At 43.1% G+C, this 16,208-nt stretch overlaps 1 protein-coding gene across 2 annotated transcripts in view; it reads left to right on the top strand.

Moving 5' to 3' along the window:
* The window catches only part of dync1i2a (dynein, cytoplasmic 1, intermediate chain 2a), a 257,355-nt gene extending 241,899 nt beyond the window's left edge, over positions 1–15,456 (top strand). For both annotated transcript variants that reach the window (XM_084315380.1, XM_084315381.1), the window contains exons 13-16: positions 8,844–8,988; positions 10,665–10,805; positions 12,538–12,663; positions 15,276–15,456. In XM_084315380.1, the coding sequence (XP_084171506.1) occupies positions 8,844–8,988; positions 10,665–10,805; positions 12,538–12,663; positions 15,276–15,389 (526 nt within the window). In that variant the 3' untranslated portion in view covers positions 15,390–15,456. The remainder of the gene's footprint in view (positions 1–8,843; positions 8,989–10,664; positions 10,806–12,537; positions 12,664–15,275) is intronic.
* The last annotated feature ends 752 nt before the right edge of the window (positions 15,457–16,208 follow it).

Genomic DNA, 16,208 nt, shown 5'->3' with positions numbered 1-16,208 from the left:
GGGAAGGTGCCCTAGACCCTTGTCTTGACGAGGCCCTGGAGCTCCGTGCGGAGAGAGGGGGAGTCGCCCTGGCAATCAGTTGCTCCATTATCTGCGCTTGTAGTCGGTCGCGCTCGGCTTCGCGCTTGATGTGAGCGAGGTCGCGCTCTGCTTCGCGCTGGGCTTGGGCTGCGTCGCGCTGTGCATTGGCGGCTTCGCGCTGTGCATCGGCGGCGGCGCGCTGGGCATCGGCGCGGTCTCTTTCAATATTCTCTTCCGTCTGGAGGCGTCTGGTCTCCAGGCGTATGCGGTCGTCTTCACTCCTTTGCTGCGCCTGGAAGCGCTCTCGCTGGGTCGCAGAGTGTTCGCGTTCACTAAGGGCTTGCGCTTGGAGTTGCGCGTGAAGGCGCTCTCTTTGGTCTGCAGATTGTTCGCGCTCACTCAGTTGTTGAGCCTGCAGGCGTTCTCTTTCCATGGTAGAGTGTTCGCGCTCACTTTGGTGTTGCGCTCGGAGGCGCTCTTGTTCCATGGAAGAATGTTCGCGCTCGCTAAGCGTCTGTGCTTGGAGTCGATCGCGTTCAGTGGAGGCTGCCAGGGTGGCGATAAATGCCTGCGCCAGCATCTTGTCCGCCTCGCTGGGGGAAGACACTGATGGAGGTGATCGGCTTCTGACAGTGCTCGTTGGAGATCCGTTCTCCTGGCGCGCTCCGAGGAGGTCTATCTCCTGGGTGCGCTTCTCTTCTGGTAGTGGGTCGGGTTCCGTCCCTGGAGCGCTTTCTTTATCCTGGAGCTCTCCGGGGACCGTCCCGTTGACGTCGTCGGGGGGTATAGTCATGTCATGTCCCTCCTGGTCCCCCCTGTGAGCTTGGTCAGTTACGTTAGAACCCACTAGGGTCTCTACTGGCAAGGTCGCCTGGTCGGTAGGGTTTGACATGCTTTTACTATCCGCTTTTTCCGCATTTAACGTCTGTATAAAGCTAGGTAGTAGACTGGCAGCGTAGTCCTCTAGGTAAGGAGGTGGCTGCCGTCTGCGCTGCGGGCGTTCTAGCTTAGGAGAGCCGTTTGTGGAGTGTTCACCGCTGGCCATGGTTAATATCAATATTATATTTAGATATTACACTGGTTACGCTCCGGCTCGAAGGACCAATTGTAACTGAGGGGTACAATTCCCTGACTGTATTGAGAGTATGGTATCATTAAATCACTACTGAGTTATGTACTTTAATTACTGGCCATACAGTACACGGTATATATGATGAACACCCACACAATAACACGGCTTAACAAAGAAAGTCCTGTTTGGAATATTTATTAGAAGAGCAGCAATATTAGAGTACAGTATTGAGAATTAGGGTCGCGCTTGTATGGCGAAGAATGTGCATGAATAGGTCAAGAGCGTAAGTCCATGAGCATATTACGATGGGAATAATTAATACCACCTGTAGCATAAGAATTATATAAGGCACACTCGTAGGTCAGCTGGAGATACTAAGAGGGTTCCCTCCGGTTGTAAGCCAGCAGGGGAGAGGAATTGTCGGGAGCAAAAGTCTGGATCAACGAGGAATAAAGAGACTCCAGGTACAGGAGACGGTGCAATAATCCCTTGGTCCTTAGACAAAGCAACAGCTATACTCCGGTATGCACTGCAGCATGGATGAAAGCTAGCCAGCCTCTGGGTCCTAGAGGCGGGCTCGACGGGGCTCCTCACAGGGTAGATCCCACACGGTAGTGGGGGTAGACGGTTCTCTGCTCCAGCAGCCACAGTACCAAAGCAATATAATCCAGCCGAAAAGGGCTCTGCATTCGTCGGTGTAGGTTATCCAGTGTACATATCCACACGGTTCTCGTCTAGGGCTCCTCGGATGGCGGCACAAGGTTAGGCCGCCCAGCCTGGATAAGCGCACTAGCTCGGTACGATGAAACGGTGGTAATGCTGGTCACTGTAGAACGGTAGCCGCACGATACACTATACATAATAGACTATTACTTTATAATAGAATAAGTCGAACTCGACGATACAGCGTTAAACTCTGACACTTTAGCTATCAATTCGCACGCGGTCTCAAGGCTCTATTTAGGGGCAAAAACGGGCCCACTTCACAGCACGTTGTATCGTGGTGAAGGCTTCAAATTGTTGGGGTAACTAACTGCTGTATCCACCTGCAACGTATTTATATGTTACAAAGGGTCAGATTAAACCGAATATATATATTTACTGATTGATATATATTGCATAATATTTGTATATCGTTTGATATCCCTTGTGTATTCTTTGTACATATACACGGAATATCCCTTTAACCTAGTACAGACCATAATATTTCGTTCTCTTATTGGATAGCGTTCCACCAGCGCCATTGCCATACCCCCAGAGTCGAGTTCAAAGCCACCGTCAAGACATGTCTGTACATGCCCGGTTCTGCCCAAGACTACGAGACAGGAATAAGGCTGGTACTAGTTTATTCGCCTAACATATAAATATGGCGCAGGTGAATACAGAAGTAGTTCGAGTTACCCAAGTGAAGCCTCACCCACGATACGACATGCGGTGAAGTGGGCCCGTTTTGCCCCAAAATAGAGTCTTGTCTTATCCTAATACGTTTGTTCAACGTATCGTTCGCTCCTTACTAGTAAAGCCTTCATCACGAGTCAACGACCAAGTGAAGTGAGCAACCGTGCGTCTAAATAGAGCACTTATAGGAATAGGATAGTAAAGTGTCAGAGCTTAGTGGAATAACGTCAAGTTCTACCTAGTTAATGTGAAGTACCACGCACCGGAGAATCTACACCGGTGAATGCAGAGCCCCTTTCCGGCTGGATTATTATTATTATTGCTTTGGACCAGGCTGTTGGAGCGGAGAAGAATCGTCTACACCCACTACTGTGGGATTTACCCGTGACGTGAGGAGCATCACTCGAGCCCGTCTCAAGGAGAGGCTGGCCGGCTTTCACCTGCACGCATACTGGGATTACAGCTGTTGCTTTCGTCTGCCGATCAGGGAGTAATATACCGCCTCCCATAGCAGGAGCTTATTGAGTCCCCGTGGATCCAGACTTTGCATTCGAACATTTCCTCCCCCTGCTGGCTTACAACCGGTGGGAACCCCCTACCAGAATCTCCCGCTGCCTCCCCAGAGTACCATAGATATAATTCCTAATATTCAGGTTGTATTATCATCTCCTGCGTAATATGAGAATGGACATTCGTTATTGATTTGCCTACGCACATTCCTTTGCCTTATAAGCGCATTAAAAGTAAAGTATATTATGTATTCTTGCTGCTAATAAATATTCTAAATCCAGATTTGTGTGGAAACCGTGTCATTGTGGAGGAGTTCTCATCATATACTCGTGTACTGTATGGCCAGTAGTAATGTACATAAGACGGTAGTGGTTTAATGATACCATACTTATTAATACAGTCAGGGAATTGTACCCCTCAGTTACATATACGTAAGATGAATAATCTAGTGCCAACCTCATTTCTGTCTCGTATTACTGCGCAAACCTGGGCATGTTGAGACATGTCTTAGCGGTGACTTTGAACTAGACATTGGGGGTATGGCCGTTGGCGCCTAGGGGGTCGCTGTCCAATAGGAGAACGAATATTATGGTCTGGCCTGTACCTAGGTAAAGGGATATTCCGTGTATATGTACAAAGAATATACAAGGGATATCAGACGATATACAAATATTATACAATATATCTCAAGTAATAAATATATATATTCGGTTTAATCTGACCCTTTGTAACACAACTGTATTCGTTTTTATTTTTATTTTTTTCTTATTTCTATACTGTTACATCATGACATCCGAATCTTTACAACAGTCTCAGGGAGACAAAACAACTAATGCAAAATGGCAGATACCTTAATTGAATATATTTCATGGAACTGCAGAGGCCTTCAAAAGCTTACTAAAGTAAAACAAGTTATGAACAGGATAAAACAACTAAAAGCCAAGATTGTGTTTTTACAGGAGTCACACTTACTAGCGAACGACACACCTAAAATACAACGGAGGTGGCCAGGACAGGTCTTCTCAACCTCATACTCTACCAATGCTAGAGGTGTAATGACACTAATACACAGGTCTATTCCATTCCAAATTGAAGAGGTGATAAAGGATCCTAATGGTAGATTAGGATTAGATTAGGTCGCCTTCTCTCTGAACACCTCAATTTAATCAACGTATATGGACCAAATAATGATGACGTTAACTTCTATAATAACCTATTTCTAAAAATCTCAACATTACCAGGCAAATATATTATCGCTGGGGACTTTAACTGCACCCTCGACCCAAAGGAAGATAGATCATTCGGAGTGGATAACACCCACACAAGATGTAGGAAAACATTACACTATTTTATAAAAGAGCTGAACCTACTGGATATATGGAGGCACCTAAATACATCAAAGAAAGAATTTTCCTGTTATTCGAGTACATACAAAAGTTACTCCAGAATAGACTACTTCCTGATATCAACAGAACTACTACCTAACATTAGAGGATGTAAACACAACAGCATAGTCATATCAGACCATGCAGCTGTATCTATGGTATATGTGGAACCAAAACTGATACACAAACCACATAAATGGAGATTTCAAACAAAATGGATGAAAGATCCAAAATTTTTACTTTTTTTGGGAGAACAAATTGATATATACTTTGAAATTAACACGAATCAAACGTCAGCCACAATTAGATGGGAAGCCTTCAAGGCATATATTAGAGGTCAAATTATAAGCTACACAAGTAGAACGACAAGAGAAAGAACGAAAGAAATTAGAGATCTGGAATCCAAAATCAAAATGTTTGAGAATGAAAGGTTTCAGAAAGGACAGAACGAACATCTCATTTCAAAACAATTATTAATACTCAGAACTCAATACAACGAGATAACATACGATAAAGCTGCTGCAAATGTGATGAGGCTAAAACAGAATTATTACGACCAAGGAGAAAAACCTGGTAGACTCCTTGCATGGCGCATCAAAAAACAACAGACTGAGAGGACAATCACTAACATAGAGGACGGCAATGGAAATAATATAATCGATCCATTTGAGATTAACACAACATTTAGAACCTTTTATGAAAAACTATATAGCTCAGAATATAACATTAGTGAAGATACACAAACTAAATTTCTTGATAACCTTAACATCCCCAAAATCTCTGAAGAAAGAAAAAAAAACCTGGACGAACAATTAATCATAACAGAGATATCAGAGGCCATAGGAGCATTAAAACCTGGAAAAACAGCGGGACCAGACGGCCTCTCAATTGACCTATATAAACACAAGATAAATTAGTGACCCCCCTTTTTGAAATGTACCTAGAATCCTTTGAAAATGGTTACCTACCCGCATCAATGAAAGAGGCCCTGATTATCCTGCTCCCAAAACCAGGCAAAACCAATACTAAATGCGAGAACCTCCGTCCTATAAGTTTGATAAACAATGACACCAAAATTCTTAGTAAAATCTTGGCCAAAAGAATAGAGAACGTACTCCCAGAGATAGTGGGAGATGATCAAAATGGATTCATAAAAGGGAGACAGGGATTTCACAATGTCAGACAGGTCTTCAACATCCTATACAACCAAAAAGGAGAGAGGGACACAGGTCTTCTCTCGCTCGATGCGGAGAAGGCCTTCGATAGGGTGGAATGGGCTTATCTTTTTGATGTTATTGATTTGGATTTGGAAATTACTTTTGTAACTGGATCAAATTACTACACCTAAACTCTGTAGCTGAGGTACTAACAAATGAAGTGACATCTAAACCCTTTAATATCACCAGGGGTTGCCCTCAAGGCTCGCCTTTATCACCGCTTCTGTTCATTTTAGCTATCGAACCGTTAGCAATAGCAATCAGGGCTAATATACAGCTACATGGGATTGAAATCGGTAATAACGATCACAGAATAGCCCTTTTTGCGGACGATGTCATTTTGTTCCTAAAAAACCTAGATACATCGATACCCGCACTGCTTGATATAATTGATCAGTTCGGTAGTATCTCCGGATATAAACTAAACGCCTCAAAATCATCACTTATGCTGCTTAATGACAACGAGAGAAAAACCGCTGACCAACAAGAATTTCCTTTCAAACTCTCGAACAGCTTCACTTACCTGGGCATCAAAATAATACCCCAAATAGAAAATAATAATCAATAATCAATAAACTATGAACCTATGATAGACTCTGTATTCAAATCCATAGAGAGATGGATGTTCTTGCCCATCTCTGTGATAGGGAGGATAAACATACTAAAGATGTCCATACTACCAAAGTTCTTATACTTATTTCAAAATATCCCTCTGGCACCACCGGTAAGAATGTTCGGAAAGATTGCGTCTCTCATCTCAAAATGTATATGGCGCAAGAAATGTCCTAGAGTCCGCCTATCTCTGTTGTATCTTCCATTCGATACAGGGGGGTTGACCTGTCCTAACCTTCATTGGTATTACCTGGCTGCACAATTGAGAACTGTAATGTTTTATTTTTCTAAGGAAGAACCACCATCATGGATGGGAGTGGAAGCATACCCAATGCAACTACCACTACATTTATACATGTATTCAGCTGAGCCAAAATATTTAAGAAAACATACTACACACCCCATAGTGCTCAACATGATTAATGTATGGTATGAGGTAAAGAAATTTATGAAAATAAACAACTCCATGTCGCAATTCAGCCCAATCTGGGGAAACGTCTCATTTAAACCAGGCAAACTGGATGCCGGATTCAAACTATGGACAAAAGAAGGAATAAGTAAAATATCTGACCTTTACAAAGATGGGGTCTTGATGCCTTTTGAGGAACTATCAATAAAATACAGCATCCCAAGGAAGCATTTTTTTAAATACTTGCAACTGAGAAGTTTCATTTCCTCTCTGCAAAACCAATCACTGGCAATTCCTACACTTTCATCTTTAGAAAAAATTATCATCAAGAACTGCAATAGCAAAGGCCTGTTATCAATGTTCTATAACTGGATTGTATCTGGTTCAGACAAGACGTCATTATCCAGATTGGAGTCATGGAGGCTGGACTTGGGAGAGGAGATCTCAAATGAGGACTGGAACAGAGCATGCGAGGAGGCTCAGACACCAACACTAGCTTAAAACTACTTCAATACAAATGGCTGATGCGGACTTATATAACCCCTGTCAAACTGAATAAATACAACAGCAACACACCAGATAGGTGCTTTAAATGTACCAAGGATCGGGGAACTTTTATACATTGTATTTGGGAATGTGACAAAATCAAGAAGTTCTGGGGGGAGGTGGTGAATAAAATCAAAGATATCCTGTCAGTGAATATCCCACTAGACTCCAAAATGATATTGTTACATGTATATCCAATAAATCTGAACCTGAGAACCAAACAATTTAAATGTATTGATTTTGCTATACTACAGGCAAAAAGAACAATAGCTTTCAATTGGAAGAAAATAGACGCACCCACAATCGGTGCTTGGATTAAAAACATGGCACAATGCATGTCTATGGAGAGAATAACATATATCCTCAGGAACAATATAGAGATTTACAAGGATATATGGAAACCATTTAATGAATATCTGAGAAGGGAAGATATAGGAGGGCTGCTATAGGATGAGTCCCCCCGCTCTCTCCCGCGGTCAGCCGTGACCCGGACCCCGGGAGAGACCGGAGGCACGTCAGTGAAGGTGTTGTAAAGATGTCATTTATTTTTATTTATTTTTATTTTATTTTTATTTTTTTTATGTACATTTTCTTTTTTTCTTTTCAATTATTTATATTTGTGTACAAGCTATTCTAATGGAGGTACCAATGAATGTACGTACTATTTCTGTATGAGAACAGTAAAAACAAAATCAAAGATGCTAAGAGAGAGAAAAGGGGAGGGGGGAGGGGGTATGTGGGTATATGTATAATCTTGTGGAGAAAAGGAATTAAGAATAACTGACGACAATGAAAACCTGAAATGTGTACTGTAAAACCCAATAAAAAAATATTGTACTAAAAAAAAGAAAATTATGTTAGATTTGCATCCAGTGCATTCAAAGTCTGCAAATAGTTTATTTGGTTTGCTCTTTAAAAAATCTTCTTTGTATTTCTTCTTTTCTGCTTTGTTCTTCATGTCTTCTGGGTACAGCACTCTGGGGACTTGTGTGTGCGTTTGGCCCTTATTTGCATTTGAATCAGGGAGCGTGTGTGGCTCAGATTCCATTGTTGAGGGTTGAAGAACTTCACACCTCTATGTCCTTGCCTGTCAAGGAGTCTGGTTATATCCAGTTTACCAGTTTGTACTTTGTAGATGTTTGTAGATGTTTTAGCTCAAATGTCTGACTAAAATGTCAGTATTATTCAGTTTTTGGTTTGAGGTAGACCTCTCTCAGTCCAGTGGTACTTACTCCGTTATAACTCCAACAAAGCAACAAAACACTGGTCCTTGAGTTTGCCCCTGTGATCATATGACCTTTTCCGGTAAATTATTCCAAAAACAGGTCTTAATTCCAGATTTCCCGGATGTGTGGTGTGAAAATTATGAGATTGGTATAATCCTCTCTAGCTCCTTGTGTAGAGATATCCAGGTATATTCCTATTTGAGTGTATTTTTCCTATATATCCTATTTGAGTAGGAGTAGGAGCATGAGCTCTTGAAAGACACAACCTCTCGCCTCGAACGTTCACACCTCTCTCTCTCTCTCTCTCTCTCTCTCTCTATCTCTCTCTCTCTCTCTCTCTCTCTCTCTCTCTCTCTCTCTCTCTCTCTCTCTCTGTATGTCTCTCTGTGTCTCTCTCTCTCTCTCTCTCTTTCTCTCTCTCCTCTCTCTCTCTGTGTGTCTCTGCAGCAAGGCGGGCATCAGTGAGATGTTTGAGGGCCATCACGGCCCCATCACAGGGATCCACTGCCACACGGCCGCCGGGCCCCTGGACTTCTCCCACCTGTTCATCACGTCCTCCTTCGACTGGACCGTCAAGCTGTGGAGCACCAAGGTACCTGTCTGCCTGTCTGTCTGTCTGTGGAGCACCAAGGTACCTGTCTGTCTGCATGTCTGTCTGCCTGCCTGTCTGTCTGTATCTCTGTCTGTATCTCTGTCTGCCTGCCTGTCTGTCTGCCTGCCTGCCTGTCTGTCTCTCTGTCTCTCTGTGGAGCACCAAGGTACCTGTCTGTCTGTCTGTCTGTGGAGCACCAAGGTACCGGTCTGTCTGTCTGTATGTCTGTCTGTGGAGCACCAAGGTACCTGTCTGTCTGTATACCTGTCTGTGGAGCACCAAGGTACCTGTCTGTCTGCCTGTCTGTATGTCTGCTTGTCTGTCTGTCTGTGGAGCACCAAGGTACCTGTCTGTCTGCCTGCCTGTCTGTCTGTATCTCTGTCGGTATCTCTGTCTGCCTGCCTGCCTGTCTGTCTGCCTGCCTGTCTGTCTCTCTGTGTCTCTGTGGAGCACCAAGGTACCTGTCTGTCTGTCTGTGGAGCACCAAGGTACCGGTCTGTCTGTCTGTCTGTGGAGCACCAAGGTACCTGTCTGTCTGTCTACCTGTCTGTGGAGCACCAAGGTACCTGTCTGTCTGTCTGTCTGTGGAGCACCAAGGTACCTGTATGTCTGTCTGTGGAGCACCAAGGTACCTGTCTGTCTGTATCTCTGTCTGTCTGTCTCTGTGGAGCACCAAGGTACCTGTCTGTCTGTCTCTCTGTATCTCTGTCTGTCTGCCTGCCTGTCTGTCTGTCTGTCTGTCTCTCTGTCTGTCTCTGTGGAGCACCAAGGTACCTGTCTGTCTGTCTCTCTGTATCTCTGTCTGTCTGCCTGCCTGTCTGTCTGTCTGTGTCTGTATCTCTGTCTGCCTGCCTGTATGTCTCTGTCTGGCTGCCTGCCTGTCTGTATCTATGTCTGTCTGTCTGCTTGCCTGCCTGTCTGTCTGCCTGCCTGTCTGTCTGCCTGTCTGTATCTCTGTCTGTCTGTCTCTCTCTCTGTCTGCCTGCCTGTCTGTCTGCCTGTCTGTCTGTCTGTATGTCTGTCTGCATGTCTGCCTGCCTGTCTGTCTGCATGTCTGCCTGCCTGTCTGTCTGCCTGTCTCTCTGTCTGTCTGTCTGTCTGTCTGTCTGTCTCTCTGTCTGCCTGTCTGCCTGTCTGTATGTCTGTCTGTCTGCCTGTTTGTCTGTCTGTATCTCTGTCTGTCTGTCTGGGTGCTGTCTGTCTGTCTCTCTGTCTGTCTGGGTGCTGTATGTCTGTCTGCCTGTCTGTCAGTATGTATGTCTGCCTGCCTGCCTGCCTGTCTGTCTGTCTGCCTGCCTGCCTGTCTGTCTGCATGTCTGCCTGCCTGTCTGTCTGCCTGTCTGTCTGTATCTCTGTATGTCTGTCTCTCTGTCTGTCTGTATGTCTGTCTGTCTCTCTGTCTGCCTGTCTGTATGTCTGTCTGTCTGCCTGTCTGTCTGTCTGTATCTCTGTCTGTCTGTCTGGGTGCTGTCTGTCTGTCTCTCTGTCTGTCTGGGTGCTGTATGTCTGTCTGCCTGTCTGTATGTCTGTCTGCCTGTCTGTCCGTCCGTCTGTGGAGCACCAAGGTATCTGCCTGTCTGTGAAAGGGTTAACCTTCTGTACCTTCTGTGAAAGGGTTAACCGTTTTGGTAGTGCGGCGGTGAAAGGGTTAAGTTGTGTGACTCCTCCCCCTCCAGAACAACAAGCCGCTGTACTCCTTCGAGGACAACTCTGACTACGTGTACGACGCCATGTGGTCCCCCTCCCACCCTGCGCTCTTCGCCTGCGTGGACGGAGTCGGCCATCTTGACTTGTGGAACCTCAACAATGACACGGAGGTAAATAATAATCATAATAAAGTCCACTCTCTCTCACCAAGACGGAACACTACAGTGGTAACGGTACAGTAGTAACGGTTAGGGGTGTAACGATGCATCGATTAATCGAAATGCATCGATTCTAATGTGACGATTCAACTGCAATCGATTTAAATATGTTAGAATCGATTACAATCTAAATTAATCTAAATTAAATATATATATATATTTTTTTTATGTTTTTTTGTTGTTGTGTGTATTGTTTTTATTGACCTATAGTCCATTCATGCTGAGTGAATCAGTTCCCCCAGCCACATTTGTGTATTCAAATTCTTTGGGGGAATTAACTGATAGAAAATGAATCGAAAATGAATCTAATTGAATCGAATCGAATCGAAATCGTGGTCAAATGAAGAGATTTCATGATGCATTGAATCGTTGCCTGAATAATCGTAATCGAAATTAATCGCTGTGAGGTCGCATCGTTACACCCGTAGTAACGGTACAGTAGTAACTACAGTAGTAACACTGTTACAGTTACAGCTCTGTACATGTGTATCGTCTACATGTTTCTACTGTATCTCAATGTATCAGTTACGCTCTCTTTCCATTACTTTTGCCCAGATTTCTCTGTCTTGTCTGACGTGGTGTTGTTCCAGGTTGTTCCTTCTTGTCTGACATGGTGGTGATGTTCCTTCTTGTCTGATGATAATAATAATAATAATAATAATAATAATAATAATAATAATAATAATAATAATAATAATAATAATAATAATAATAATAATAATAATAACAATAACAATAACAATAACAATAATAATAATAATAATAATAATAATATATTTGATTTGTAGGGTGCTTTATAGTTGTGGAGCAAATCTCAAAGCGCTACATTGTAAAAGAACATAAAAGCTAGCAAGAGAGTAAAAAAAGATAATGTAAAATAAGCAAGACTAAAACTAGTAAGGAGTAGGAAAAAAAAACATAAAACAAGAAGGGCTGAAACTGGTAAAAAAAAAACACACACATAATAAAACTAGATAAAAATCAACAAAAGTCTCTATTAAAAAGATGAGTTTCCGTAGAGTCACTGGTGAGTGAGCAGGGAGACTTTGAACTCGATCCTGAGTGAGACAGGGAGCCAGTGAAGGGACTTGAGGATGGGAGTGATGTGGTGGTATTTCCGCACTCCCATCAGGATCCTAGCAGCGCTCTTTTGCACTGCTGGTGATGTTGGTGATGATGTTGTTCCAGGTTGTTCCTTCTTGTCTGACGTGATGTTGTTCCAGGTTGTTCCTTCTTGTCTGACGTGATGTTGTTCCAGGTTGTTCCTTCTTGTCTGACGTGATGTTGTTCCAGGTTGTTCCTTCTTGTCTGACGTGATGTTGTTCCAGGTTGTTCCTTCTTGTCTGACGTGATGTTGTTCCAGGTTGTTCCTTCTTGTCTGACGTGATGTTGTTCCAGGTTGTTCCTTCTTGTCTGACGTGATGTTGTTCCAGGTTGTTCCTTCTTGTCTGACGTGATGTTGTTCCAGGTTGTTCCTTCTTGTCTGACGTGATGTTGTTCCAGGTTGTTCCTTCTTGTCTGACGTGATGTTGTTCCAGGTTGTTCCTTCTTGTCTGACGTGATGTTGTTCCAGGTTGTTCCTTCTTGTCTGACGTGATGTTGTTCCAGGTTGTTCCTTCTTGTCTGACGTGATGTTGTTCCAGGTTGTTCCTTTTTGTCTGACACGGTGGTGATATCGTTCCAGGTCCCGACAGCCAGCGTCACGGTGGAGGGGAACCCAGCGCTCAACAGGGTCCGATGGGCTTATTCTGGCAGAGAGATCGCTGTGGGCGACTCGGATGGACAGATCCTGGTCTACGATGTTGGAGAGGTGAGTAGAGTGATCTCTCCGAGCTCTGTGCCGGAGCTTTGTCTGATTGTACTGCGATTGTAAGTGTAATTGTTTGTATGCCGATCAGATTTCATGGACATGTTCCAAAACAAAGAAAAGAAAGAACGGTTACCCAAATCTCATTCCATTCCGATTTATATATATATATATAAAAACAGGTCAGTTGTGGTGAAGTTCAAGTTCAAGTTCTTTAATAGTTGTCATACAGAAGTACAGAATACTTTCATACAAAATGCTTCTTACTGTTACGCTCCAGAGACTGTGCTAGACAAGATAGTATCAAATAACATAATAACATAATATAGCATGAATTTAGAAGAAGGAAATGAGGTCACAGTGTTCGGTATAGACACATAGAAGAGGACTTGGATCAGCACCAGACCTGGTCCTCAGGGTCGTTAGAGAGTGGATAATGTCTGTCAGCTATTGGCTGTTAAAGGTGCTGTAAGTGGTATTTTCTTTGTTAAAACAAGCAGTCTACATGTTAAAATAAGTGTTAAATAGCTCTACATTCCGACAGCCATCACTGATATAGTGTCTGGTCAGTAACATGGGTCTCCCAGTCCCTCCGCTCTGCAGTAAACAGCCATCACTGATATAGTGTCTGGTCAGTAACATGGGTCTCCCAGTCCCTCCTGCTCTGCAGTAAACACTCTCAGTGATGGCTGTCGAAATGTAGACCTATTTAACACCTAATTAAAAAAATATATATTTAAATGCCCACTTACTGCAGCTTTAAAAATAATTGTATTTAATATACCACCACTGCTGGATAGAGCAAAAGTGTGGAAAGTCAGTTTTCAAGAAATTAAGAAAAACTGCTTATTTTATTTCACATTATGAGATGATACGATGGATTTCATTGTATTTATCATTGTATATATACCATTATTTACAATGGTATAGGTATAATATAACCGATGGGGCTCACAGACCCCCATCTATACCTTTGTTTACACTAGTGCTCTCAGGCGATTCAAAAAAATTATCTAATTAATTACAGGATTTGTAATTAATTAATCTCATTTTAATCGCATAACCATTTTAGGCCTGATATTCTATATTCTATAATCATATTTCAAATTGCATGTGTCCGGATGGCAGAATTCAGTACTGTATCTACAAAACCTTCTGTTTAATCATCTTCCATTTATTCATTTGCTTAGATTTTTTTAGGTCTGGTACATTTTAGCATGGTGTTATTCACAGTCAAAGATAAAAAAAGAAATGTAATTGATATTCTCATTTGGTTCATTACAATTTACTCAAGCCTATAACAGACACAGTATTTCTGACACTGAGATCCATAGATTCCCTAGAATCAGATACCAAGAACATGCAAATGGTCATATTAAAAAAAGTCTGTAAATGTGTATTCTACGTTCTTATGGGAGATAAAAAAAAATTATATATTTTTTTTTATTAATTTTGAGTTACATTTCATAACGCGATAATTTGCTGTGTAATTAATTAATCTAATTAACGCGATAAACTGACAGCCCTAGTTTACACTGTTTATTTTTCTCATATTTTAATATTCAGATCAAATTGTATTGCCTATATTCATGTCTTTCTTCTATTACCTTTCTGTCAGAATGTAGAGCTACTTAACACTCATCCGAACAAAAGAATACCGCTTACGGCACCTTTAACACTTTCAGCGCCAGCCATTATCTCCATACTTGTAGTCAATGGGCCACGCTTTAAAAAATAGGCATTTTCACGATGCGTCACAATGTTTGCAGAGCTATATTTATATTATAGCTATGGAGACAATACTATGGCTCATTTGACAGTCACTATCTCTCGTCCAACATGTAAAAAAGATTTTACATTTTTTCATGTATACGTTCGCGTGTTATCCCGTGGTGAATATTGTATAGTTTCAGAGTGATCCTGGTTAATTCCTGGAAGCTGCTTTATGGAGCGCTTTGTGAATTTTGCTAAAGGCGTTCGCGTTGCTCGCCTGGACATGCTACTGTTTCCAAATCAGAGGTATATAATAGGTATCATGAATGCATCAAGGGGGGGGGGGGGGTCGTTTTTTGTTTACGTCAGCAACGGCATACGTTTTGGAGTACGTAACATAATGATCGTTGCAATCCATAGATTGCATCATTGAAATCATTGTTGGATCAAAGTAGGATTGATGTCATATAGTCCTTACCTTTACTAGGAGGTATGCCAAAAATAATATTCCAATTGTCTGATCGCGGTTTCCAGTATTGATGTCCATCGGGTCCCTGACATGAAATGGCACAAAAGTGTGCTGAACACGTTCCAAAGTGCTTGGATGAAGCGATTCACTTGCCTGAGTCCAAATTCTCTGCCCGGACTATATATAATGTAACACACAGTGTGAAATAAGGTTTCAAAGGGTGGGCGATACTGCCACCTAGCAGGATTCGGCCGACATTGCACTCTCTGCGTCTCAGAATGAGTCCCAATGATCCACCGAGGTCCATGGTATGGAATAAAAAAAAATCGAATAAAAGAAAAAAGCAATAAACTATCGGAAAAACCCGACTATACTCGGGTTCTGTGTTGTTTGGAACTAAACTCGTCTCTTGTGGCTCCTCCCCCTCCTCTAGCAAATCGCCGTTCCGCGGAGCGACGAGTGGACCCGCTTCGTGCGGACCCTGGCGGAGATCAACGAGAACCGGGACGACGCCGAAGAGCTGGCGGCCCAGCGCCTGGCCGCCTGATCGGGCCGGTCGCCATGGAAATGACATTATAGGGGGGGACCAGAGGTGGGGGGGCGGGGGGGGGGGGGGGGGGGCGTGCTTGTTTAATATGGAGACCCTTTCTGATTGGACGTTACGTCGGAGGAGGAGGAGGAGGAGAGGCGAACCGACGAACGTGCGAGAGAGGGGAGTGGACATATTTTTCTTGGTAGTTGTAGATTTGTTCCAGCGGTTCTTCTTGGGTCGCTTCTCGCCGTCAGCGGCGCTGATCCAGGGTCAGACCTCCGTGGGGACGAGGGGAGCGACGGGGCTGGTCGACTGACCGACCGCACACACACACACACTTCCAGAGACAAAAGCCATACTCGGGATTACAAAACAAAAGTTTGACCGTATTCGCACGCGCGCGGCCGCTCCCAAGCTCAGGTGGGGGTTTCCTTTTTTCCCCACCCCGTTTCCCAGTGACGTAAGAGCAAAATGGCCGCCGTGTGAATATGGTCAATTGTTCTTATAAAAAAAATGGAAGAGAATACAAAAAGAATACTCAACCAGATGCCTTAAACTTGAAGGGTCAATTGTATAGTCGATTGAGAAAATCCCACATGTCTCCAGTCTAGTGTACAGTAGAGACTACTGTATAGTATTCTGCCCTCCAGAAGCTAACCGCGGTAACTGCAATTTGAAATTGAACTTCTCAATATCTGTTTTATCTTTTGACAGTCTCAGAGTTCAATCACGCTCTATTTCAGAGAAAAGGGGGTATAAAGAATGGCAGTAACTACAAAATCACTGGATCGTCAAAGAACTTTAAAGCCAATTTTTAAGTGTTGGCGTAGTTAC

This window comes from Notolepis coatsorum (genome assembly GCF_963971535.1).
Source record: "Notolepis coatsorum genome assembly, chromosome: 5".
In the NCBI taxonomy this organism is placed as follows: domain Eukaryota; kingdom Metazoa; phylum Chordata; class Actinopteri; order Aulopiformes; family Paralepididae; genus Notolepis; species Notolepis coatsorum.
Note: the sequence above shows the minus strand (reverse complement) of the source record. Positions and strands in the feature narration are given on the sequence as shown.